Here is a 26,832-nt window from a genome sequence, read left to right as displayed (position 1 = left end):
TGTTTTACACAGCGGATGCCCTTCCAGCTGCAACCCATCTCTGGGAAACATCCATACACACTCATTTACACTCATACTATGGTCAATTTAGTGCATCAATTCCCCTATAGCGCATGTGTTTGAACTGTGGGGGAAACTGGAGCACCTGGAGGAAACCCACACGAATGCTGGGAGAACAAGCAAACTGCACACAGAAACACCAACTGACCTAGCCGAGGCTCGAACCAGCAACCTTCTTGCTGTGAGGCGACAGCACTTCTTACTACGCCACCACATCGCACCCCATGATTAAGTTCAAGCACAAATAACGCCCTGAAGACATCCTCCATGAACTTTGTTCTAAAAAAGTTTATGAACATTCTGACAACTTTCAAGTACGAATAACGTCCTGAGGAAATTTCAAGAACTTTGTGCCAAGAACGTTTTTTATCAACATTGTGACAACATTCATCAAGACCAAATAACATTCTGAAGACGTTTCAAGAACTTTGTTCTAAGAACGTTTTCCATCAACCTTATGAGAACGTTCATCAAGTACAAATAACGTTCTAAAGACGTTCCGAAAACTTTTTTCTGTGAACGTTTTTCACCAACATTATGACAATGTTCATCAAGTACAAATAATGTTCTGAAGACGTTTCAAGAACTTTTTTCTAAAAACGTTTTCTGTCAACATTATGACAACGTTTATGAATTACAAATAATGTTCTGAAGATGTTCCAAGTTCTTAGAACGTTTTTTTTATCAACATTGAGGGAACGATCATGAAGTACAAATAACGTTCTGAAGATTTTAAAGAACTTTGTGCCAAGAACGTTTTTTATCAACATTGTGACAACGTTCATCAAGTACAAATAACGTTTTGATAACGTTCCAAAAACTTTGTGCTGAGAACGTTTTTTTTCAACATTGTGACAATGTTCATCAAGCACTAATAACATTCTGGAGTCGTTTCAAGAACTTTGTTCTAAGAACGTTTTCCATCAACATTATGAGAACGTTCATTAAGTACAAATAACGTCCTGAAGACGTTTCAAGAACCTTGTTCTTAGAACTTTTTTTATCAACATTGTGACAAAATTCATCAAGTACAAATAACGTTCTGAAGACGTTCCAAGAACTTTGTTCTAAGATTGTTTTCCATCAACATTATGACAATGTTTATCAAGTACAAATAACGTTCTGAAGACATTTCAAGAACTTTGTTCTAAGAACTTTTTTATCAACATTGTGACAACATTCATCAAGTACAAATAACGTTCTGAAGATGTTCCTAGAACTTAGTTCTTAGAACGTTTTTATCAACATTGAGGGAACGATAATGAAGTACAAATAACATTCTGAAAACTTTGTTCAGAGAACGTTTTTAATCAACATTATGACAACGTTAATGAAGTACAAATAACGTTCTGAAGACGTTTCAAGAACTTTGTTATTAAAACGTTTTTCATCAACATTATGACAACGTTCATCAAGTACAAATAACAATCTGAAGACGTTTCGAGAACTTTGTTCTAATAACGTTTTTTAACAACATTGTGACAACATTCATCAAGAACAAATAACGTTTCGAAGACGTTTCAAGAACTTTGTTCTAAAAAGGTTTTTTTTCAACATAATTACAATGTTTATGAAGTACAAATAACGTTCTGAAGATGTTCCAAATACTTTGTTCTTAGAACGTTTTTTTATCAACATTGTGACAACATTCATCAAGTACAAATCATGTTCTGAAGACATTTCAAGAACTTTGTTCTAAAACTTTTTTTATCAACATTGTGGCAACATTCATCAAGTACAAATAACATTCTGAAGATGTTCCAAGAACTTTGTTCTTAGAATGTTTTTATCAACATTGAGGGAACGATAATGAAGTAAAAATAACGTTCTGAAGACACTCCAAAAACTTTGTTCTAAGAACGTTATTTTATAAACAATATGACAACCTTCATGAAGTGCAAATAACATTCTGAAGACGTTGCGAGAACTTTGTTTTAAGAACGTTTTTCATCAACCTTATAAGAGTGTTCATCAAGTACAAATAACGTTCTGAAGACAATAGGTAAACTTTGTCCTGAGAACGTTTTTCATCAACATTATGACAATGTTCATCAAGTACAAAAAACGTTCTAAAGACGTTCCAAGAACTTTGTTTATCAACATTGAGGGAACGATCATGAAGTAAAAATAACGTTCTGAAGACGCTCCAAAAACTTTGTTTTAAGAACGTTTTTCACTAACATTATGACAACGTTTATGAAGTACAAATAACGTTCTGAAGACGTTGCGAGAACTTTGTTTTAAGAACGTTTTTCATCAACCTTATGAGAGTGTTCATCAAGTACAAATAACGTTCTGAAGATGTTTCAAGAACTTTGTTCTAAAAACGTTTTCTGTCAACATAATGACAACGTTTATGAAATACAAATAACGTTCTGAAGTTGTTCCAAGAACTTTGTTTTAAGAACGTTTTTCATCAACATTATGACAACGTTTATGAAATACAAATAACGTTCTGAAGATGTTTCAAGAACTTTGTTCTAAAAACGTTTTCTGTCAACATTATGACAATGTTTATAAAGTACAAATAACGTTCTGAAGTTGTTCCAAGAACTTTGTTTTAAGAACGTTTTTCATCAACATTATGACAACGTTTAAGAAATACAAATAACGTTCTGAAGTTGTTCCAAGAACTTTGTTTTAAGAACGTTTTTCATCAACATTATGACAACGTTTATGAAATACAAATAACGTTCTGAAGATGTTTCAAGAACTTTGTTCTAAAAACGTTTTCTGTCAACATTATGACAATGTTTATAAAGTACAAATAACGTTCTGAAGTTGTTCCAAGAACTTTGTTTTAAGAACGTTTTTCATCAACATTATGACAACGTTTATGAAATACAGATAACGTTCTGAAGATGTTTCAAGAACTTTGTTCTAAAAACGTTTTCTGTCAACATTATGACAATGTTTATAAAGTACAAATAACGTTCTGAAGTTGTTCCAAGAACTTTGTTTTAAGAACGTTTTTCATCAACATTATGACAACGTTTATGAAATACAAATAACGTTCTGAAGATGTTTCAAGAACTTTGTTCTAAAAACGTTTTCTGTCAACATTATGACAATGTTTATAAAGTACAAATAACGTTCTGAAGTTGTTCCAAGAACTTTGTTTTAAGAACGTTTTTCATCAACATTTTGACAACGTTTATGAAATACAGATAACGTTCTGAAGATGTTTGTAGAACTTTGTTCTAAAAACGTTTTCTATCAACATTATGACAATGTTTATAAAGTACAAATAACGTTCTGAAGTTGTTCCAAGAACTTTGTTTTAAGAACGTTTTTCATCAACATTATGACAACGTTTATGAAATACAGATAACGTTCTGAAGATGTTTCAAGAACTTTGTTCTAAAAACGTTTTCTTTCAACATTATGACAACGTTTATGAAATACAAATAACGTTCTGAAGTTGTTCCAAGAACTTTGTTTTAAGAACGTTTTTCATCAACATTATGACAACGTTTATGAAATACAAATAACGTTCTGAAGATGTTTCAAGAACTTTGTTCTAAAAACGTTTTCTGTCAACATTATGACAACGTTTATGAAATACAAATAACGTTCTGAAGTTGTTCCAAGAACTTTGTTTTAAGAACGTTTTTCATCAACATTATGACAACGTTTATGAAATACAAATAACGTTCTGAAGATGTTCCAAAAACTTTGTTCTAAAAACGTTTTCTGTCAACATTATGACAACGTTTATGGAGTACAAATAACGTTCTGAAGATGTTTCAAGAACTTTGTTCTAAAAACGTTTTCTATCAACATTATGACAATGTTTATAAAGTACAAATAACGTTCTGAAGTTGTTCCAAGAACTTTGTTTTAAGAACGTTTTTCATCAACATTATGACAACGTTTATGAAATGCAAATAACGTTCTGAAGATGTTTCAAGAACTTTGTTCTAAAAACGTTTTCTGTCAACATCATGACAACGTTTATGAAATACAAATAACGTTCTGAAGTTGTTCCAAGAACTTTATTTTAAGAACGTTTTTCATCAACATTATGACAACGTTTATGAAATACAAATAACGTTCTGAAGATGTTTCAAGAACTTTGTTCTAAAAACGTTTTCTGTCAACATCATGACAACGTTTATGAAATACAAATAACGTTCTGAAGTTGTTCCAAGAACTTTGTTTTAAGAACGTTTTTCATCAACATTATGACAACGTTTATGAAATACAAATAACGTTCTGAAGTTGTTCCAAGAACTTTATTTTAAGAACGTTTTTCATCAACATTATGACAACGTTTATGAAATACAAATAACGTTCTGAAGATGTTTCAAGAACTTTGTTCTAAAAACGTTTTCTGTCAACATCATGACAACGTTTATGAAATACAAATAACGTTCTGAAGTTGTTCCAAGAACTTTGTTCTAAAAACGTTTTCTGTCAACATCATGACAACGTTTATGAAATACAAATAACGTTCTGAAGTTGTTCCAAGAACTTTATTTTAAGAACGTTTTTCATCAACATTATGACAACGTTTATGAAATACAAATAACGTTCTGAAGATGTTTCAAGAACTTTGTTCTAAAAACGTTTTCTATCAACATTATGACAATGTTTATAAAGTACAAATAACGTTCTGAAGTTGTTCCAAGAACTTTGTTTTAAGAACGTTTTTCATCAACATTATGACAACGTTTATGAAATGCAAATAACGTTCTGAAGATGTTTCAAGAACTTTGTTCTAAAAACGTTTTCTGTCAACATCATGACAACGTTTATGAAATACAAATAACGTTCTGAAGTTGTTCCAAGAACTTTATTTTAAGAACGTTTTTCATCAACATTATGACAACGTTTATGAAATACAAATAACGTTCTGAAGATGTTTCAAGAACTTTGTTCTAAAAACGTTTTCTGTCAACATCATGACAACGTTTATGAAATACAAATAACGTTCTGAAGTTGTTCCAAGAACTTTGTTTTAAGAACGTTTTTCATCAACATTATGACAACGTTTATGAAATACAAATAACGTTCTGAAGATGTTCCAAAAACTTTGTTCTAAAAACGTTTTCTGTCAACATTATGACAACGTTTATGGAGTACAAATAACGTTCTGAAGACGTTTCAAGAACTTTGTTCTAAAAACGTTTTCTGTCAACATCATGACAATGTTTATAAAGTACAAATAACGTTCTGAAGTTGTTCCAAGAACTTTATTTTAAGAACGTTTTTCATCAACATTATGACAACGTTTATGAAATACAAATAACGTTCTGAAGATGTTTCAAGAACTTTGTTCTAAAAACGTTTTCTGTCAACATTATGACAACGTTTATGAAATACAAATAACGTTCTGAAGTTGTTCCAAGAACTTTGTTTTAAGAACGTTTTTCATCAACATTATGACAACGTTTATGAAATACAAATAACGTTCTGAAGATGTTCCAAAAACTTTGTTCTAAAAACGTTTTCTGTCAACATTATGACAACGTTTATGGAGTACAAATAACGTTCTGAAGACGTTTCAAGAACTTTGTTCTAAAAACGTTTTCTGTCAACATCATGACAACGTTTATGAAATACAAATAACGTTCTGAAGACGTTGCAAGAACTTTGTTCTATGAACGTTTTTTTTAACAACGTCACAAGAACGTTAACAACGTTAAGAGACTCTTCTAAAAACGTTCTATTGATAACGTTTTGTGCTAACATTTCCGCAACTTTTAAAGAACGTTAGTGAATGTTCTGGGAACGTTCCCTGTTAGCTGGGATAGCAATGAATTCTTATATGCTCAACATATTCAAAGGCAAGACTGGTAAATACTGTCAGCAGTCACTGCTCACAGTTATTGGTAAACCACTAATGTTCAGCAAATCTTTATGTAAGAATTGAGTTTGAGTGTTGTTTGGTTTAAATTACTGGTTATTGCAGACACTTGAAATATTATTTATTTTAGCCTCATGGACTGTAAAATCTGATTTTGTTGCTTAAATATATACAAACATCTTTAAGCTTGTTTTAAGCACTAAGGAGAATGTCATTTGTTTTTTATGTTATTGATTTGTTTAAACCGAAGCTAATTTGTTTTTCAAGTCAGATCTTTAGGATTCCATTTTGCAGTTCATGAAATGAGATCTTTTTATTTTGTTCATCAGAACAACTTGAAATCTGCCATTTTGTGAAAATGGGATAAGATATTGGGAAATCTGTTTATGATCATGTTTATAATGTTCAGTCAGGAGGACTACAAATGCTGAAAACTGAATAAACTATAATTTTCTCGAATTTCTAGCATTTTCACACACATATATTTTTTGCTATTTATCAGTATTTTTAAATTGTTTTCTAGAGCAAAATGCACAATGAATAATTAATATAAACAATGTGACTTATTTCAAATTATATATATATATATATATATATATATATATATATATATATATATATATATATATATATATATATATATATGTATATATATATATATATATATATATATATATATATATATATATATATATATATATATATATATATATATATATAGTTGAAGTCAGAATTATTAGGCCCCCTTTGAATTTTTGAAATATTTCCCAAATGTTGTTTAACAGAACAAGGGAATTTTTACAATATGTCTGCTAATATTTTTTTCTTCTGGAGAAAGTGTTATTTGTTTTGTTATTAGTTAAAATAAAAGCAGTTTTTAATAAAAAAAAAATGTAGGGACAAAATTATAAGCCCCTTTAAGCATTTTTTTTCGATAGTCTACAGAACAAACCATCATTATACAATAACTTGCCTAATTACCCTAACCTAGTTAACCGCATCAACCTAGTTAAGCCTATAAATGTCACTATAAGCTGTATAGAAGTGTCTTAAAAATATGTAGTCAAATATTATTTACTGTCATCATGGTAAAAATAAAATAAACCAGTTATTAGAAATTAGTTATTAAAATATTGTTTAGAAATGTGTTGAAAAAATCTTCTCTACATTAAACAGAAATTGAGAAAAACAATAAAAATGGGGGCTCATAATAAAGGGGGCTAATAATTCTGACTTCAACTTTATATATATTTCTTACTTAATATAAATCTTTTATTTTCTTATAAAAATCCCCTATTATGGGTTTTTAAAAAAGACCTTCCTTGCAGTATACAGCACAGCTCTAAGTGAATTAAAATTTAAAGCTGAAAGTGCACCTCTAAAAAAAATAGATTTTTTAAATAAAAGATTGAACTCAGAGACATTTAAATGATTCGTTGTTAATCCGGATCTTTTGCCTGTTTGTATCAACGTTGACGCGAAACAATACCAAAAGTACTGGATCTGGTAAAACGAGAATGCTCCTTTCCCTTCAAACGCCAGCAGAGAGAGTGTGTGTGTGGGACTGATCATGACTGAAGATGAGTGAATATTAATGAGTAAATGTTCTGGTGATTATTGCAATAATCTACCCTGTAACGGGGGATTTGTCAGCCGTTTGTTAAAGGAATGATCAGAAAAGACTATTGATATATGGGACTGTCAGAGCTTTTTGTTTTTGCATTTGTGAGCTCACAATTCTCTGCCGTTTGTCATTGCTATGGCCAGTCAGCTTCTCCTACTGTAACCAGGGGTATGACACTGACAACAGGGGTGCGGATCCACATGCAGGTTTATTAGAATGGTAAGGCAAGCAGTGGTCAATAGAGGACAAACAGATCTATGAGGGCAATCCAGAACCATAGTCAATAGGCAGGCAGATGGTCAAAGACAGGCAGCAAACACAATTAAACAAATAAACAAGGCAAAGGATCAAAAACACGGCAAAGGCAGACAACGCGTTGTAGTGTCACTTAAAACAGATAACAAGACTCAGCAATGAGGGTTTCAAGGTGAGCTGTATATATATATATATATATATATATATATATATATATATATATATATATATATATATATATATATATATATAAATATATATATATATAAATATATAAATATATATATATATTTAAAAAAAAAAAAAATATATATATATATATATATATATATATATATATATGTGTGTGTGTGTGTGTGTGTGTGTGTGTGTGTGTGTGTGTGTGTGTGTGTGTGTGTAATCAGTACTTCAGCAGTATCAGCTGTGTGTATGCAATCAGTCAGGATCTGGAACAGGTTGTGTGTGTGGAGCATGACTGGTTCTTGTAGTCCATTTACCAGCAGATTTGTAGTTCATGTGAATGTGAGTGTTTACCAGCGACCTCTGGTGGTTTGATCGCAGGTGAACATGACACCTACACACGTGCGTTGAGTCAAGTTCCAGAATAGTTCTGCTTTTGCCATTATGTAGATTAATACTGAATATGTGTCATTGTTTTTACTCATGGTTAAGAGTAGAGCAATATGTTGGTGTTAAAATGCATTGCTTTAATGCACTCCGGTGTTGGGCTCACACATACACTCTGCATTCTGACTACTTCAACAATGTTGTTAAGTCATGATGGCCATTTCTCTCTGTTTCGTGCTGAGCACAGTCGACCAAACATAACAGACTGGGCCATCGGACATATTAGCATCGTGCTAAGGAGGGGATTGGGAACAAATGAATCTCTGAGCAAATCATATAGGAGTCGTTGGAATAATTAGGTTAAAGTAAATGCATATTATATGACAGAAGACAAAATATGAACTTTTTAAATGCATAATAGGGGCTCTTAAACCATAATTGTACCAATAAATTGTGAGCTTTATGCTTAAAATGAAGCCAGTAAATACTGATTAAGCACACAATTGTTCAATATATTGTTGTGGGTAATATGTGACCTTAAGAGTCACATAAATGGAGAACTATTAATCTAAATATGAGTTATTTCTAGTATCCTGCACCGTTGTCTTTACTTGATGTCTTAAGAATGAAATTGTTAAAAAACCTATTTGTTGTACACATTTTCTGAACATATTTGGAACAGCACACTGTTTAGCTTTAAGTCATAATTATAAAAAATAATTAGAATTATTTAGCTGAAGTAAATAGCCCATTTAGAGAGATTTAGACTATAGAGTTGTCATGAATATTGGCTCGACCTTTGCTTGTTTAATAATAATAATAAAAAGCTACAATACATGGTTCATTCTTGAATGGAACGGGTCCAAGAAACAGTAGGTGGTTCAGCTAATAGGCTCGACCCTTCGGCATGATCCAAAGGGCATTAAGAGTCAGACCTCTTTAAACCAACAGACCATTGATATGAGGTGCAAAGGCTTAAGCAGCTAAGAAAGCAAAAGAAAAAATTACATGTGACATATTCCAAGGTAAAAATAAGTTAACATCACACATCAAAGCACCTCTGTGGCGATTTATCACAGCTGGAAGTGGAATAAAAAGTGGGTAGTCGTTTCATGGGCCATAAACAGTTCAAACAATTATAATCTCTAATCATCGTGACATAAAGTCTTTTTTATGAGTGCTGTTATGAATCTAAAAAAGCCATATCCATAACCATATATATAAAATTACTGCCATACTTTTGATGTTATTTGCTTTCAAAATCCAGTTGGTTACTTACATAAATAGAATTGTGTTTTTATGGTAAATTGCTCATTTGTGACCCTGGACAACAAAACCAGTCTGATGTTGCATGGATATATTTTTGGCAAGAACCAAAAATGCATTGTATTGGTCAAAATGATAGATTTTTTTTAAATGCCAAAAATCATTAGATTTTTAAGTAAGATCTTGTTACATTATGATTGTGCAGTTTTTTTTATTAGAATAAATAAAAAAAAATCATTAGAATATTAATAAAGAACATTTTTATGAAGATATTGTGCAGATTTATTTGATAAAAAACAAAACAAAACATAATATTCATTCATTCATTTTCTTTTTGGCTTAGTCCCTTTATTATTTTGGGGCTGCCACAGCGGAATGAACCGCCAACTTATCCAGCATATGTTTTAAGCAGCGGATGCCCTTCCAGCTGCAATCCATCTCTGGGAAACATCCATACACTCTCATTCACACTCATTCACTACAGACAATTTAGCTTACCCAGTTCACCTGTTCTGCATGTCTTTGGACTGTGGGGGAAACCGGAGCACCCGGAGGAAACCCAAGGGAATGCAGGGAGAACATGCAAACTCCACACAGAAATGCCAAGTGACCCAACCGAAGCTCAAACCAGCAACCTTCTTGCTGTGAGGCGACAGCACTACCTACTGCTCCACTGCCTCTCTAAAAATCATAATATTATTAAGATATTTATATTATTATTAAGATAAATTTTAGAGATATTGTGCAGATTTATTTGATTTAAATACACTATTTTAAGAATATTAAGTAAAGATCATGTTTCATGAACATATTGTGTAGATTTATTTGATTAAAAAAAGTCATTATAATATTAAGTAAAGATCATGTTTCATTAAGATATTTTGCAGATTTATTTGATTTAAATAAATAAATTGAATACTTCGGAAAGATTATGTTTCATGAAAATATTGTGCAGATTTATGTGATTTAAATAAAAAAAATCATTAGACTATTTAGGAAAGATCATGTTTCATGAACACATTGTGCAGATGTATTTGATTTAAATAACAAATAATAATTAGAATATTAAGTATAGATCATGCTTTTATGAAAATATTGTGCAGATTTATTTGATTTAAATAATATTTTTTTTAAATAATATTTAGTAAAGATCATGTTTCATGAACATATTGTGCAGATGCATTTGATTTAAATTAAAAAATGCTTAGAATATTAAGTCAAGATCATGTTTTTATGAAAATATTGTGCAGATTTATTTGATTTAAATAAAAAATGCTCAGAATATTAAGTAAAGATCATGTATTATGAACAAATTGTGCAGATTGAAACTATAAATATAAAAATACTTTTTTGATTTTGAATTTTTTGATTAGGTTTGTGTATTGCCAAGAGCTTAATTTAGCCAACTTTAAAGGCAATTCTTTTAGTATTTATTTATTTTTCTTTTATTATTTTTTTTTACCCTTAGATTCCAGATTTCCCAAATAGTGGAATCTCTGCAAAATATAGTCCTCACACCTTTTAAAGTACACTAGGAAAGAAGGAAACAAAACAACTGATCAGGAGATCAACGTAGATTAGTTGTCCAATCATGAGATAAAAGCTCTTCGACCTGAGTCTCAATCCATCAAAGAAATCTATTAGTAATTGTTGAACTTAATTGAATGCATGCTTTAGAAGTGTTTATCAGTGTTATTTTAGCTACATTTTTTTCTTTATTGATTTATTTCTTCTGCAGAGCTTATTTGAGTGTGAAGGAACTGAAAGAGCTGCTTCATCTGAGCAGTTCAGACATGCTCAACGTGTTCTTCGCTAATAATTCGGCACGTGAGGAGCTGGCTGGAGTTGCCACTTGGCCATGGGCAAAAGAAGCTCTTACTCACCAAGGTAAGCTGTCCAGTTGCATGTAACACAAGAGCTCATGAAAGAAAGAGCACAACTGCGGTTTTATTAGTAAAATTACTTAAAATTATATAATGATTTGAAGTCTTAAACGTATATTTCTCACCTAAATGAACTGTTAATTTATGCACTGCTGCCAGTTTTGTCTTTCGTTCTTTATGCTGTCAGCAAAATAAGGTCATGCACACTCAAAGCGAATTCTGCCAACGCCACAATGACATTGTCAGTTCACCTATATCTTCTGTCCTGCATTGTATTAACATTATTGTCAGCATTACAACAGGTAAGTGCTGAATTGCCTGTAGTAAACACACACCCTGATCTGATATGGAAAACATTAGTGAACAAAAAGGTTTTTACATTTTTTTGGGTGCACAAAATAGTTCTTGGAGCTTCATATGATTATAGTTCAAGCACTGTAGTCTAATATGCTAAAATACTCTGGTCTGCTTCTATATATGTTTCTTTATTTAACCAGATAAAAAAAACCTATTGAGATCAAGATCTCATTTACAAGGGTGACCTGGCCAAGAGGTCCGCAACACATGACTTAAAATAATTTTAATAATAAACAGAAAATTAAGATAATATAAAATACAGTTTAGCTGTTCAGCTATACCACATTACAATATATTAAAAACATACACTGAGAAATAGACTGTTGTTGTTTGTTAAAAAGGATAGAGGGAAAGGATGTAATTGGGATGAGCTCAGATATTTTTAGTTCAGACTGAAGACCATTCCAGGATGAAGGGGCGGCATGACTAAAGGCTCGCTTCCCTATTTCAGTTCGAACCCGGGGAACAGTCAAATGATAAGATTCAATAAAACGTAGGGCATACTGACTTTTTGACTTATAAAGGAGAGAACTCAGGTGTGAATGCACCAGTCCCAGAAGAGCCTTGTAGACCAGAGTCATCCAGTGGGTGTACCTTTTTACATGAGAAGGCCACTCAGATCACAATGGTAAGTGAGTCTCTAACAGCCTGTAACAAACCTTAGAGCACTGTGATAGACGGAGTTTAAAGGCTGAAGACATTTGTTTGAAGCATTTATATATAAAACATCCCCATAGTCAATCAATGGTAAAAATGTTGCAGACACCAAATGTTTACGAGGTTTAAGAGAAAAGCAGGATGCATTTCAATAGTAAAATCCATTCTTAACTCTCAATTTTTGAGCCAAATTTGCTTTGTGTTCTTTGAAAGAAAGCTGCTGATCGAGTAGAAAGCCTAAATACTTACAGCTGGACAGTAAATTTATTCGTTCACCTTGTGCAGTTGTAATTAATGGTTGGTTCTGGACAGGAGTGCTTCAATTTGTGAAAATCATTAGTTTGGTTTTAGGGATGGTAATATAATGCGTATTTACCTGTATGGCTTAGCATTTTTCACATAGGAAGTAAGCATCAGTTTGGAGGTTAGTTAAATGCCTGGGAAAACAACCAGTTTGTAAAATCACACAAGAAAGACACAAAAAGCATGTTAACATGAAACAAACCTTTGAGATAAATGCCGAATAGCTAGTTCAAAATAAAAGACCAGACCTTCACAACAAAGACAGTTACGCTAGTTCTGCCTTCTGACCTCTAAAGCCAACTGGGTTCATTCTACCATGGACAATGTCATGTTAAGAAGACAGTTGTTTCCTGTCACTACATTCCCCACAGCACATGTGTTTTTTTGTACCTAATGCCATACATCTTTTTGCCTTTTTTTTTGATCGCCCTAAATCATTTCTTTAAAGAAACACATTCTTGCCTCTTCCACCTTGTTGTCTGTATTTGGCTTTGTGAGATTAATGGGCCGTAATCTCAAGCATAAAAGAAAACACTTGCAGCACGCATAGATTTCCCAGTAGATTACCTCTTAATCATTACAGCCGTCCACAGGGAGGGAAGAAAAGGAACTCGACAACAACCAAACAAAAACAAAAGAAGGGCATTACCCTGTTGCCATCTCCAAACTGCCAGCTTATTTTATAGTACCCATCGTTGCTGTGTTTTAAAGCTCATTAAAGTGGTCTCAGTTAAGTCCAGCTCCTTTAAAAAAACGAGATTTCTCTCAAGCAGGAAGGTTTCTTATATAAGTCCCCCCTCCCATTGGTCCAGGATGCATGATCAGACATTCTGGTCTTGGCTTTTTGGGTTATAGCTTTTGTTAATGAGATCGTTCTGGCGTATGTGTAGAACGTGAACTTTTAAACCGATGTTAGCATGAGTAATTAGCGCCAACTTGATTTTGTGAGTTTGAATTTGGTGGTACGTTTTCCTGAAAAACCAAACAATCTGTGATACTTGTTAATATTCGACATTAATGATGAATTTGCTAAACCTTTAGATGATATGATAGATTTAACTGTATTACTAATGTTATTTTTTACTTTTTTATTTGTAATACACAGTGTAATTTTTTGTATATATTTTTTGGGTTTTAAGCCTGTTTTATTCATTGATTTAGCATTCATTTTACTAGTTTTAAGAAGTAAAATCTTACTGTAAAGTGTTTTAGAATTTCATTTGTTAAATAAAATTAATTATGTATTATTTTAGACATACACTACCTGACAAAAGTCTTGTCGTTGATCCCAGTTGTAAGAGCAACAAATTATGACTTCTAGTTGATCATTTGAAAAGTGGCAGTAGGTAGATTTTTCAGATGAATCATCTGTTGAACTGCATCCCAACCATCACAGATGAGACCTATTGGAAACCAGATGGACCCAAAATTCTCAATGAAATCAGTCAGGTTTGGTGAAGGAAAAATAATGGTTTGGGATAACATTCAGTATGGGGGCGTGCGAGAAGTCTGCAGAGCGGATGGCAACATCAACAGCATGAAGTATCAAGACATTTGTGCTGCCCATTACATTACAAACCACAGGAGAGGGCAAATTCTTCAGCAGGATATTACTCCACATTAGAATTTCTAAAAGAAATTATGGTCATGGTGTGCCAGGGTCGGCCTGCCCAGTCACCAGACATGAACATTATTGAGCATGTCTGGGTTAAGATGGAGGAGGCATTGAAGATGAATCCTAATAAACTTGATGAACTCTGGGGGTCTTGCAAGAACGCTTTCTTTGCCATTTCAGATGACTTTATTAATAAGTGATTTGAGTCATTGCAGAGATGTATGGTTGCAGTCCTCCAAGCTGATGGGAGTCATGCTCAATATTAATTCTTTTTCTACTGCACCATGACTTTATATTCTGTACTGTACATTATTTCTGTTAAGTGCAAAGACTTTTGTCTTAGCAAAGTCAGACCTTACTTTCCTATTTAAACAATTACAAGTCAAGTCATGATCATATTTTATTTTAGTAAAATAAGTGTAATCTAGAGGCATTTGCCTTCCATATAAGCCACTTCTGATACCAAGTGATCAACTAAAAGTCAAATTATTATTTGTTGTTCCTAAACTTGGATAAACGACAAGACTTTTGTCAGGTAGTGTATATCTACAGTTTCCTACATTTGAACATGATGATGGAAACTGCATTTGCATTATTTTCAGTACCCCTTATGTCGAGTCAAGTATTTCTGTCTGTGAAATTGTATAATTCCGCTATTTCTGTCTTATTTGGTAAGCAGCCAAATAATAAACTTGATAATCCAGTCAGTAATTACCAAATTAATCCCTTTAGGATGGGGTCCAGGTCTTGGTCATTTTTTTAATTGTCTGAGCCCAAGGAAGATCAAATTAAGATGAAACAATGGACCATGAAATGTTCATATAAACAACTGACCAGACTGTTAGGTCTTAGGGTGTATTTATACTTGGCAAGTTTGGTTTGATTAAAGTGAACTCTGGTGTGTTTAAGAGAATAGTTCACCCCAAAAAATGAAAATTTACTCACTGTTTGCTTACCCTCACATGGTTCCGAACCTTTATAAATGTCTTTTTTTTCTGTTGAATACACAAGAAGATATTTTAAAGAATGTTAGAACCGGGGTAACACTTTAATTGAAGGGGTGGTTACACGCTTACTGCAACTGTCATGAAATGTCATTAACTCAGTTATGTAACTTTAAATGCAAAGGTGACATAGTTTGAGATGTCTTTGTTGCTTGACATACTGTATACAAACGCATCATAATCTGTCTTTGTCTTTGTCATGATAACTTGAGATTACAAAGACAACATAACTTTTCGTAATTATTTCATAAACATGGTTGTCATTAGGCCATTATTATTGTGTCTGAATATTTTTCTGATCACTTGTGTCATTAAAATTTCTCACTGAAAGTGTCAATTCTCAAATCATTTTACAACAGTATCATTAATATTTACATTTTAATGACAAATTTGTTTTGTACTACAGTAGAATTCGATACAAATATTAATGACTTATACAATTTATGACACAATTAAAATGGCCTCATGAAAATCATGTTTATGAAATATTTATGACAAGTTATGTTGTCTTGGTAATTTCTAGTTGTCATGACAAAGACACTGACAGTTGTTTTGCCCTTTTAATGTCCAGTTGTCATAACAAAGACATCTCAAACAATGTCATCTTTGCATTTAAAATGTCATAATTGAGTGAATGACACTTAAAGACAGTTGTCATAAGCATGCATGAAAAAATCTCATTCATAATCATGATCATGAAGGTTTTACAACTGTCCTTTAACACCCCCTTTAAGTAAAGTTTTACAGAAAGGGTAACAATTTACATCCAAGGAAGAAAAAACATCTACCTTTGAAATCAACGATTACAGGTTTCCATTTTTTTTAATACAACAGAAGAAAGAAAATCAAACAGGTTTGAAACAAGTAAAGAGTAAGTGAATGATGACGCAATATTCAGTTTTGGGTGAACATTTCCTTTAATTTAGATATAAGTGATTATCAGCTGAGAGATATGGGCCAGTAGGGGCCTTCTGCACCTACTGGTAAGCTCAGAAAGCTGTTATCATTTATCAACATGGTTAATCAGCTATATTAATAGAGACGACTCCAGATCCACGTCTGTTTTTACATTACTGTGACGGTTGGGTTTAGGGTTGGGGTGGACGTTAATAAATACCATTAATGGGAAATTTAATAAATAAAAATAATAATTCTCATTAACTTCCATCCACAGCTGAATGTGATCTATAGCTGATTAAACATGTGGATGGATGATAACAACCTTCTGAGCCTACCAGTAGACGCACAATGCTCCTACTGGCCCATATCCATCAGCTGATAACCACTGATAACGCCCATTCAATCAAGTGATAACATTAGAATCGGCTGTCCGAACAAGCAAACCAAGATTAAAAGTATGGATTTTGGTACACTTGAATGTTAACACCTCTGATTTGCATACAGCTTACAATCCGTAAGGAAAATTGTGATGACCCGCTGACTGATTTGGTTACTGCTCCATTACAAAGTTGCTTACAAGGTCTATGTACACTTGTAGTCATTATGCCTTCTTGACATTTTTGACTTTTGAGACAGACCTGGTAAAATGTCTGTCCCTGTTTTTAAACTTGGCTGAACCCGAATGTAAATGTAACATGTACTGTACATAGCCTGCAGCCCCACAATCAGTAAAATAAAATCCTGCTGTTCTGTTGACTGATTTTTATTTAAGGATTTGTCTAAAATGAAATATTGCTGAAAGGAAATATTTATGGAATTTGTATGAATTTGGAACCAAACCTACTGGGGTCTGGGGTCAACCCTCTGCTTTTGTAACCTAGTGGACCTCCAAAGATCTCTAACATATCCCACATTATAATCACAGGTTACTGAACTATGTCCAATTGGTTATTTAAAGGTTACAGTAGTTATAAAGACTTGATCCAGGCCAAATAAACTGAGTACAAATATTCAAGTGAAAAGATATATCCTTAAATTCAGAAATTTGTTTTGTTTTTTTCAACAGCTGTAATGGCTAATACAGATTCCAGAGGTGGTCTGAAACATAAAAGGTAGCATGACTGACTGACTGCACTGCTTTGAATCACACAGAGATATGGCCTCTTTCTTATTTTCACAGCGATATGGCTCCGTTCTTGTTATGCCCATAATCCACCTCTTCTTTTGATTTACCATCATGTCAGAAACAGTGCGGCAAGATGATCTTTGTCCGCGAATGTTTCTGTGGACCTGCATGGAGGTTAAAAAGTGAGATTAGTTTCTCATAAACTAAAGGAATTGGGTTTACGGTATGGGTTTGGGCAACAGCCTGCCGTGGTTTAATTCCACATAAATCATGAGCTTATTTGCGAGAGAACCTTGAAGTCTTGTGTTGAGGAACAAGGTCGAACTACTTCTCTGAACGCTTTAAGTGAAATCAGACCATAGCATGGATTGCTGATCTTGTGGTATAACTGTAAACGATCTGTGTCTGTCAGACGTGTCTCGCCAAGCTCTGTCCGTTTGGCTGAACTCCCATAAAACGTGGATATTTCCTAAATAATAAGCTCAAATCCTGTACATCCGCCAAAAATGGCCTGTCTGTGATGGCGAAATTCAGAGAAGAGAGTTATATTTGTATATGGCCATATGGTTTTTAATTACCAAATTTTATTTAGTTTTGTTTAGTTTTTTGTTTTTGTTTAGTTTTTAAATGTCACAGCGGTTTAAGGGTTTTATTGCATTGATTTGGATGTAAAACCAGATGCCAGTGTGGTACCGTTCAGCAGGTGTGGGATTTTAAATACATTGTAATCTTCTGAAAGTGAGCAGAACATTAGACAACACTGATAACAAGATGTACTGTTCTTTCGAGTAATCCTAGCCATGGTGGTCCCATTTTACGGGATAGTGCGCACTGTTTTTTGCAGCAAATTTCATACTAAATAAATTTCATATACTCACAGAGTTCTGGCTTTGGGATTAAAGAAAATCTACACCCGTCAGGTTAAAGTTTCTGTTGATGGATCAACCACTGAGATGTCACTTTGTGTCATTTTTCAGGTGGAATGATTCTTAATCCTGCCTACTTTGGCACCAAAGGGCACAACAACACCATGATCCATGAGATGGGTCATATTTTTGGACTGTACCATGTGTTTAAGGGTGTGAGCGAACGCGAATCATGTGATGACCCCTGTCAAGAGACCACCGCATCGATGGAGACAGGAGATCTTTGTGCGGATACAGCACCAACCCCAAAGTCTAAAGCATGTCATGACCCTGATCCAGTCAACGACACATGTGGCCTTACCCAATACAAAAACACACCGTACAACAACTACATGAGTTACACGGGTAGGATCAGTTTACTACTTCTGTTCTGCAATCAAACATTTCTGAGCATTATTTATTTAATGTCACGTGATCTCATATAATTTTTTTTTCTGTATTCATTACAATATTTTTTGTTTACCTTTGCTAGGAAAATTGCTATCATATATTTTGGTTACACTTTATTTTGATGGTCCATTTGAGCATCAGTAGACTGTCTACTTAATATCTGTTGATACTGCTCCTTCAACAGACATTTAACTGACTATATGAATCTTTGCAAGTACATTTCAACTTATACTAACCTTAACCGCAACCTTAAGTCTACTTATAATCTGATGAGAATTAGTTAGCATGTGACCAATATTTTTACCATGTTTTTTTTTTTTATTATTTATTTTTTACCACGAAACAAGTTGTCATTTAGTGTAACATCAATAGAATGTTACAAAAAATGGATGTCAGCATTTTTAGAACATGAACTATTGGATTAGATGTTATAAGAATCTTTAATGATCACAGTGCAGCCCCAAAATGCAAATTGATTGTTGTTTTAAATTTTTTTATACTTTTATGGATTTTACCCTTTTGTCAGCATGAAGTTGTTAAAATAAAATAAAATAAAATAAATTTAATAAAATATACTTCAAATAAATATATGATTTAAAATGTAACAAATGATCTTACCCATGTGACTCATTCTTTTATTTTATAAGAACAGGTCATAACTAGTTATATATAAATAATTATTTTTTATATATATTACCCAAATTATTTAAGTAAATTTTCACTGTATGTCCGATAATATTTTTTCTAAATAGATTGTTGTGTGTTTTATGGTATCCTGTTATAAATTTGAACGTGCATTGTTTTCCTTACCAAGTATACATAGACTTTACATGAAACATAAGATCATAAAAATTTACTTAAAAGTCATGGAATTTTAGATATAAAAAAGTGTATGAACCCTGATTTAATATGCTTTATATGTACAATATAAATAATCAAAAGAAAAAAAGAAGAAAATTCCAAATGTAAAGATTTCAACTTTTTATTTGTTACAGATGATGACTGTACAAACCATTTTACACCCAATCAAGTAGCTCGGATGCACTGCTACATTGATTTGGTCTACAAAACCTGGGTCCATGAAAGAAAGCCCACCCCTGTTCCACTAGCACCAGTGGTGGTTGGTCAAAAAGCGGACTCTGTCTCCATTCACTGGCTGAATCCAATCAGTGGGCCGCTTGCCCACAGGTAAAGTAAGGAGCATACATAATGCTGGCAAAGAGGAAATACATATTTATCAGTACAAACATGTATGCATTTATGTTACAGTATTCCTCTTCGAGTAAATTAATTTCTTCTTTAAGAAATCAATGGATTTCCATCAGATTTGGTTTTTAAAAGCCATTTATACTTGGCCACGTAAACACATCTAAAATATAAATAAACTCATTCATACATAATTTCTATGCCATATAAATATACACTCTAAAATGACTTCAAACGTAGAAACTACTTATTTAAAATGAGTTGAAACAACACAACTCTTTAGCTTTTTTTGTACAATTTAATTGATTTATGTTCAATCCACTTAAATTTGTAAAAACTATTACGCTAACTTAATGGATTTGTGTTGGACAACATGAAAGAGTTGTGTGGAGCTCAGCATTTTTTACAGTGTATAATGGGCATAATATTCATGATTATGCTGCTTTATTATAAATATAGGTCATGTTTAACTTCAGGGTCCAAATCTCACTATTAGCAAACCATTAACTCTGAATTCTAGCTCAGTAAACTCATAATTGGCCTCTTATTGATAGTTATTTGGGGAGTAGTTAAGTTTTGGGTAGGATAAGTGATTTATGTAAAATGAACAATGTACAGAATATGTAAAATATTTTGAGACACATTTCATTTTATATATCATCATGTTTATTCGCTGTTTCATGGCTGTTTTGTGTGTTTCTGTGTAGGGAGGGTGATATGAACTGCCAGCTCTGCGATGAGAATGGAGCTCTCCATCAATATGCCCATGAGGCCACTTCACCTCACGCTTGTGACTCCACTGGATACTGGACGCCAGAAGAAGCAGTGGGTTAGTAATTTACCGCAACATCAGTAGTTCTACTATAGACATATATTTGTGCAAAACAAAAAGTGATATAAAAAATTTACAAAACATTATTTTGCTTTTAAATTCAGGGTCAGAAATGAACTTTCTGGTATTTTCAACTGCGACTAATATAAACGCTTCTAATTGGCAGCTGCAATCATAAGCTTAACAGATGCCAAATGCTGCAATACCGTGCTTTTTTTTACATAAACAGATATACAGTGCACAGAATAAATAATATAACACTTTGCTCAGTTATTTCTCAGTAAATATAGACCATATATTTTGTGCCTTTAAACAAAACACTTGCATTTAACAGTTATTTTCATTAAAGAGCTTGGTCATCTGACATCTTTAGGAATATAAAAATAATGCAAATAAATTCAAGTAAATAAATTGAAAAAAAAAAACTAAATTAAATTTTATTTGTTATTATTAAAATTTTATATAATTTTTTTCCTAACTTATTCGTTGGGGTGTACATATTTTTGCACCATGATGTTAAAGGTGCAGTAGGTGATCTTCCACAATGCTAACAGCTTAGCATAAATCTCTAAATCACAGTCCCTCCCCTGCCGTCTAAAGCCACGCCTCCTGAAACACGACCACAGCAAAAGAACCAAACTGACATGCGATTTCAGAGTGAATATTAGAGTTGCATGGTAAACAATATAGAGAGAGACTAGGCTGAATAGCAGTATTTACTTGTGTTTTGTTGTTAAACTAAATAAAATCTACATTATCTATGCTGTAAAAAGTCGTTTATAAAAATGAAAATAGTCTTATCAATCTTTCATTGGAAGATTTTAGTGGCTGAACAACACTTCTGTGAAGATAGAACTAATTTGTAACAACAACATCTACCGTTACATCAGCTTTGCGTGAAGCTAAAACAGTTTAAAACAGAACATTACCTGTCTAAGTAAAATCCTTCAAACATTGTGTCATCCTTTCTCCAGCATGCAAAGGTAACTCCAATATTGATTCAGGTTTTTGGAAAGTTTTGATTCAGCATATTTTTACTGATCGCGCACGTGCTCTCTCTCGTGAACGCGCTGCAGTCAGCAGAGCTGCGTACAAAAGGCTGCGTAGTTGTTCAAATCTGCATTTGCTGACAGACAGATTGGGCTACTTATCAGAATTAAGTGAGATGTCGGTCCGACTTTATTAAATTGGATGAACATTTTTTAGTTTTATGCCTTACCCAAAATATAAAAATACATATAAATACATTTAGATCATTTACTTTAATCATTACTATTAGACTGTGAAGAGACTTTCAACCAGCACAACAAAAAATGCTTCTGAAGACAATCACCTACTGCACCTTTAAGTAATTTTGTTATTATTTAAATAATTATTTCCAGTTTTGGCTTTGGTACAGAGTAATCTAATGATTGTACAGACTTATCTAATTGAATAGCACCCTGTAGGAAGAAATAATTTAAAAGAAAGATATGTAAGGGGTGTACTCATTTATGCTGGGCACTCTAAATGAACCTCTGTGATCTGGGAGTTTAAATTAATTTCACAATTCCCTTTAATCACTATAACAGCTTTAGAATATGTGTGCATGCAGGGAAAGTTTTGACCTTCGTATCTTGAATTTCTGTGTTTTTTTTTATTTTATAAATTTTGTGGCTGTTTTTGCCATAAACACCAACAGCATTACATTTCAACATCAGGATCCTACAAAGTTCTTCCATACGCATGTCATGAATTGTATGATGGTGAGCGCATGACAAAAACACTGTTGGACGTGTTCTTGATCCTCAACACACCACTGAATATGTCACGAATGATCGTCAATGTAAAAAAGAATACCTGCTCTTTGATTAATGAGGATAGAGAGAATTTAGCCCTGGCTTCTTTCTCCAAGCTTGTGTATTCACATTCAGGTGGATCGTTCAGTCGCATGCGGGCCAGGTGCGTGCAAGTCTGGAAAAATTTAGGGAATAAATCATTAAATCATAATTGCCAGGATAAAGAACACTCTTTTTGCCATCAATGAATAAAAAAGACCCTTGGCACAGCGTCAAGTTTTGGTAATATTGGGTGGTGTCCAGAAGCGGCCTGTCATAAAAAAGCGATGTGTATCCTGTGCAGCTTTTCAACTTTATTCCACACGTAACAGATGTTACTGATTATTCTAATCAGAAATCGCTGCTCTGCCCACTCACTGACGTGCCACGGATAAGATTGTGCTTTGAAAAGTCCACCCAAAATGTGGAAATCCTCTCCTGGTATGTGGTCGTTTTCATAAAGCGCAGTATCATGAGAGAGGTCGAACATAAAAATCAGCCAGTTAGGTGGTAGTGGAGAGTGATTTTTGGCCCCGAGTCTTGTTTTGAGAAACAGATTAATGAGAAACGAAGCCTTAAATTTGAAAATAAAAATATACGTCTCTAAAAAAACAATATCTTTTCGATATTAATGATGAACGAGATTTACTTCCACCGGTTCAGGGTCGTAATAAATTACGGTAAACTATTGTTTTTGGTTTATTTTTAAAAACGTGATGAAGTGCACTATGACTACCTAATGTGAATTATTTTGTCGGTCAGTTAATCTCGTCAGAGAGACTTAAAGAGCAGTATGACAGCACTGTTTGTGTAGTATGAAATAATGCTCACAGTAATACCGCTGAATCATTTGATATCTGTATTAGCGCAGGCCAATTCAATACCAACAAATCATACTTGGATCTCAGATCTCACATCTTGTAGTGCTCAGCTCCTTCTAACCTGGAGTGTGTTTCCCAAACAACGACATAACTCGTGGCTGAACTATCAAAGTACGATGCATCGTTTGGGTAAAGAACGATGTAGTGATGGGTGTTTCCCAAAAACGTAGTTTCTCTGTTGCAGATCTGTCGTTTGAACCACATTAGTTATAACATAAAACAATCATAATGACACTCTAAATGGGGTGGAGTAACCACTTCTTTAAAGAAAAACTTAGTGCAGATTATATTATTTACATGCACACACAATAAAAAAATCCAATATTATTTTTTGTTAAAAATACATCGCTTTCCATATGAATTAAAATATATATAAATGCCACATAATGGGTCTATTTTCAATTACAAATATAATTGAGAATATTCCATATTCTATTCTAAAACTTAAAACCACTCCTCTAAAACTTATTCTAATTTCATATATAAATCATTTAATCTGTTAATGGTTTTAATTTTCAGTAGGCTATTACAATATATTTTTGTTTTCACATGCTTAGGAGACGTAATGTAAATTCCGCTTTAAATTAATAGGTCACCTATAGCTTTTGTCATGAGCCATGGCTGCGTTCAAAATGGCATAAAAGTGCACTATGAAGGCAGCACAATTGTCAATATAAAGATAGCTAAAAATAAACTGTAAGAAAAAACTTGAAAATAAAACCTAAAAGAGATGACTTTAATGTTTTTTTTTATTATTCCAAATTTAAATGTTGGAATAATCTAAATGATTAGGGCATAGAGGGATAACTAGGAATAGAACACAACCAGGGATTATGCTTCTAACTCTAGAGATGTAGTTGCAAGCGTTCAAGTTTGTGACGCAGTTTACGAATGTTTGTTTGGAACGACGAATTTGGAAAACGCCAAATAAATGAACTATGTTTGTAATGATGCAACTCGTGACCTTAGTTGGCTAACAATGGTTTTCGGAAACACACCCCTGTACCATAGCCTTGGTTTGTATTATAAGGGTGCTTTTTGAGAAATAACAACTGATATTGTAGTAAAGGTTACAAAATGAGACCCTGGACAGCAAAACCTTAGGTTGTCTTAGGTTGCACTGGTATATTTTTTTCAATAGCCAAAAATATATTATATACAGTAGGTCATAATCATTGGCTTTTTTATTATGCCAAAAATCATAAAAAAAAAAAATATATATATATATATATATATATATATATATATATATATATATATATATATATATATATATATATATATATATATATATATATATATATAATAATTATAGTAGGCGATAATTATTGGTTTTTCTTTTATGGCAAAAAATCTTTAGAATTCTTTTTCCATTCTATAACATTTTATACATTTTTAACTATATATATATATATATATATATATATATATATATATATATATATATATATATATATATATATATATATATATATATATATATATATATATATATATATATATATATATATATATATATATATATATATTTGTATATATGTATATACAGTTGAAGTTGAATTATTAGCCCCCCAGAATTATTAGATCCCCTATTAGGATCCCCTATTCTCCTAATTAGGTTAACTACGCAGGTTAGAGTAATTAGGCAAGTTATTGTATAATGATGGTTTGTTCTGTAAACTATAGAAAAAATATATAGCTTAAAGAGGCTAATAATTTAGACCTTAAAATATCTTTAAAAATTTCAAACTGCTTTATTCTAGCCAAAATAAAACAAATAAGACTTTCTCCGGAAGAAAAAATATTATCAAACATACTGTGAAAATTTCCTTGCTCTGTTAAACATCATTTGGGAATATATAAAAAAAAAGAAAAATCAAAGCAGGGCTAATAATTCTGACTTTTACTGTATGTAACAACCAATGTATTAGTAATGTGCGTAGTAACACTTTACAGTAAGGTTGTATTAGTTACTGTTAGTAAATGAATATAAGAGTTGTTTATTGTTAGTTCATGTTAACTCCCAGTGCATTTACAATAATTAAATTTTTTTTATAATGCATTAATAAATGTTGAACTATGATTAATAAATGCTAGTATTGTTCATTCTTAGTTCATGTTATAAAACTGAAATTAATACAAAACTTTATTGTAAAGTGTGACCATGTGCTTTGCTAAACATTTATTTTGATTTTTTTTGAACCCTCACATTTTTATTATTTTCAAATAGTTGTTTCTCTGTCAAATATTGTCCCCTCCTGACAAACCACATATCAATAGAAATCCTATTTATTCAAATTTCACATGATAATACCACGCTGAGTCATTTGATATCTGTTAACACAGGCCAATTCAATAGCAACAGACCAAATTTTGGATCTCAGATCTTACATCTTATAGCGCTTAGCTCCTGTTTACCTGTAGTCTCGGTTTGCACTATACGGCAGCTTTTGAAGAAATAAGAGCAAGCAGAGACCTGGTTAAGGTTGCTGAAAGAAGGAAGGATGACACGCTCACAGATCTTGCCGCATTGCTTCTCCCGGCGGGAGCATTACACCACATCTGATACAGTCATTAATTCCACCCTGTGTGGAGGCCCTCGCTCTGTTTATCTGACCAATTGAGTTTTATGGTTTGCCTTGGCCTTCTGCTGTTTACCCTGTACACATCCACACATGTGAGGCCACGCTGGGTGCAAAGGAGCTCTGTCTGTCTATCTGTCTCTCCCTCGACCTGCAGTGCAGTTGAATCTATCATTGTAAAAGCTTTTTGGAGGCAGGGAGTTCACATGACTTGATTGTTAGACTTTTGCTCTTTACATTAATATGCAAAGGGTTGAGTTTTCTAAACAGATGTGCCACTTTAGGACTTAACAATTGGGCACATAAGTGTCTGACTTTATTATTTAACTCCCTGTGGTCCACTTTTAACACCTCAGAATTCAAATCCGGCCATCATTTAGTTGTACACTGTTAGTTGAGAAGATACTATGGAAGTCAGTGAGGAGCAACTGTTTAGTTAGTGTTTAGTTACTCTTGTTTTTTGCAGAATAGGGGCACTAAATGATGACAAACTATTATTTCAACACTTTTTTACCAGTTTTTATTACATATTTGGTTCTTTAGCTGCATATCTTTCATTGATAGATCTCTTAACTGCAGCAAAAGCATGCAACTGATTTTGCTGATATTTTTATATTTTTTAAAAATATTTTAAAAGTTGCAAAATGAGAAATGTCTTATCCTTCACTAAAAATTCTAGACTTTTCTTTCATGACAAAAATCATTAGCATATTAGGAAGATATGTCCATTTTACTACTATAAGCATATCAAAACTCATTTTTTGATCATCCA

General features: G+C 32.7%; 1 protein-coding gene across 6 annotated transcripts in view; it reads left to right on the top strand.

The window, feature by feature from the left end:
* Positions 1 to 26,832, top strand: part of pappa2 (pappalysin 2) — a 131,456-nt gene that overhangs the window by 39,253 nt on the left and 65,371 nt on the right. For all 6 annotated transcript variants that reach the window (XM_087241056.1, XM_087241058.1, XM_087241059.1 and 3 more), the window contains 4 exons: positions 11,320 to 11,468; positions 18,404 to 18,697; positions 19,738 to 19,930; positions 20,656 to 20,777. In XM_087241056.1, the coding sequence (XP_087097182.1) occupies positions 11,320 to 11,468; positions 18,404 to 18,697; positions 19,738 to 19,930; positions 20,656 to 20,777 (758 nt within the window). The remainder of the gene's footprint in view (positions 1 to 11,319; positions 11,469 to 18,403; positions 18,698 to 19,737; positions 19,931 to 20,655; positions 20,778 to 26,832) is intronic.

Source organism: Danio rerio, chromosome 2, assembly GCF_052040795.2.
Source record: "Danio rerio strain M-AB ecotype USA chromosome 2, GRCz13ab, whole genome shotgun sequence".
Lineage (NCBI taxonomy): Eukaryota > Metazoa > Chordata > Actinopteri > Cypriniformes > Danionidae > Danio > Danio rerio.
The sequence above is the reverse complement of the archived record's forward strand: the minus strand, read 5'-3'. Positions and strand labels throughout refer to the sequence as shown.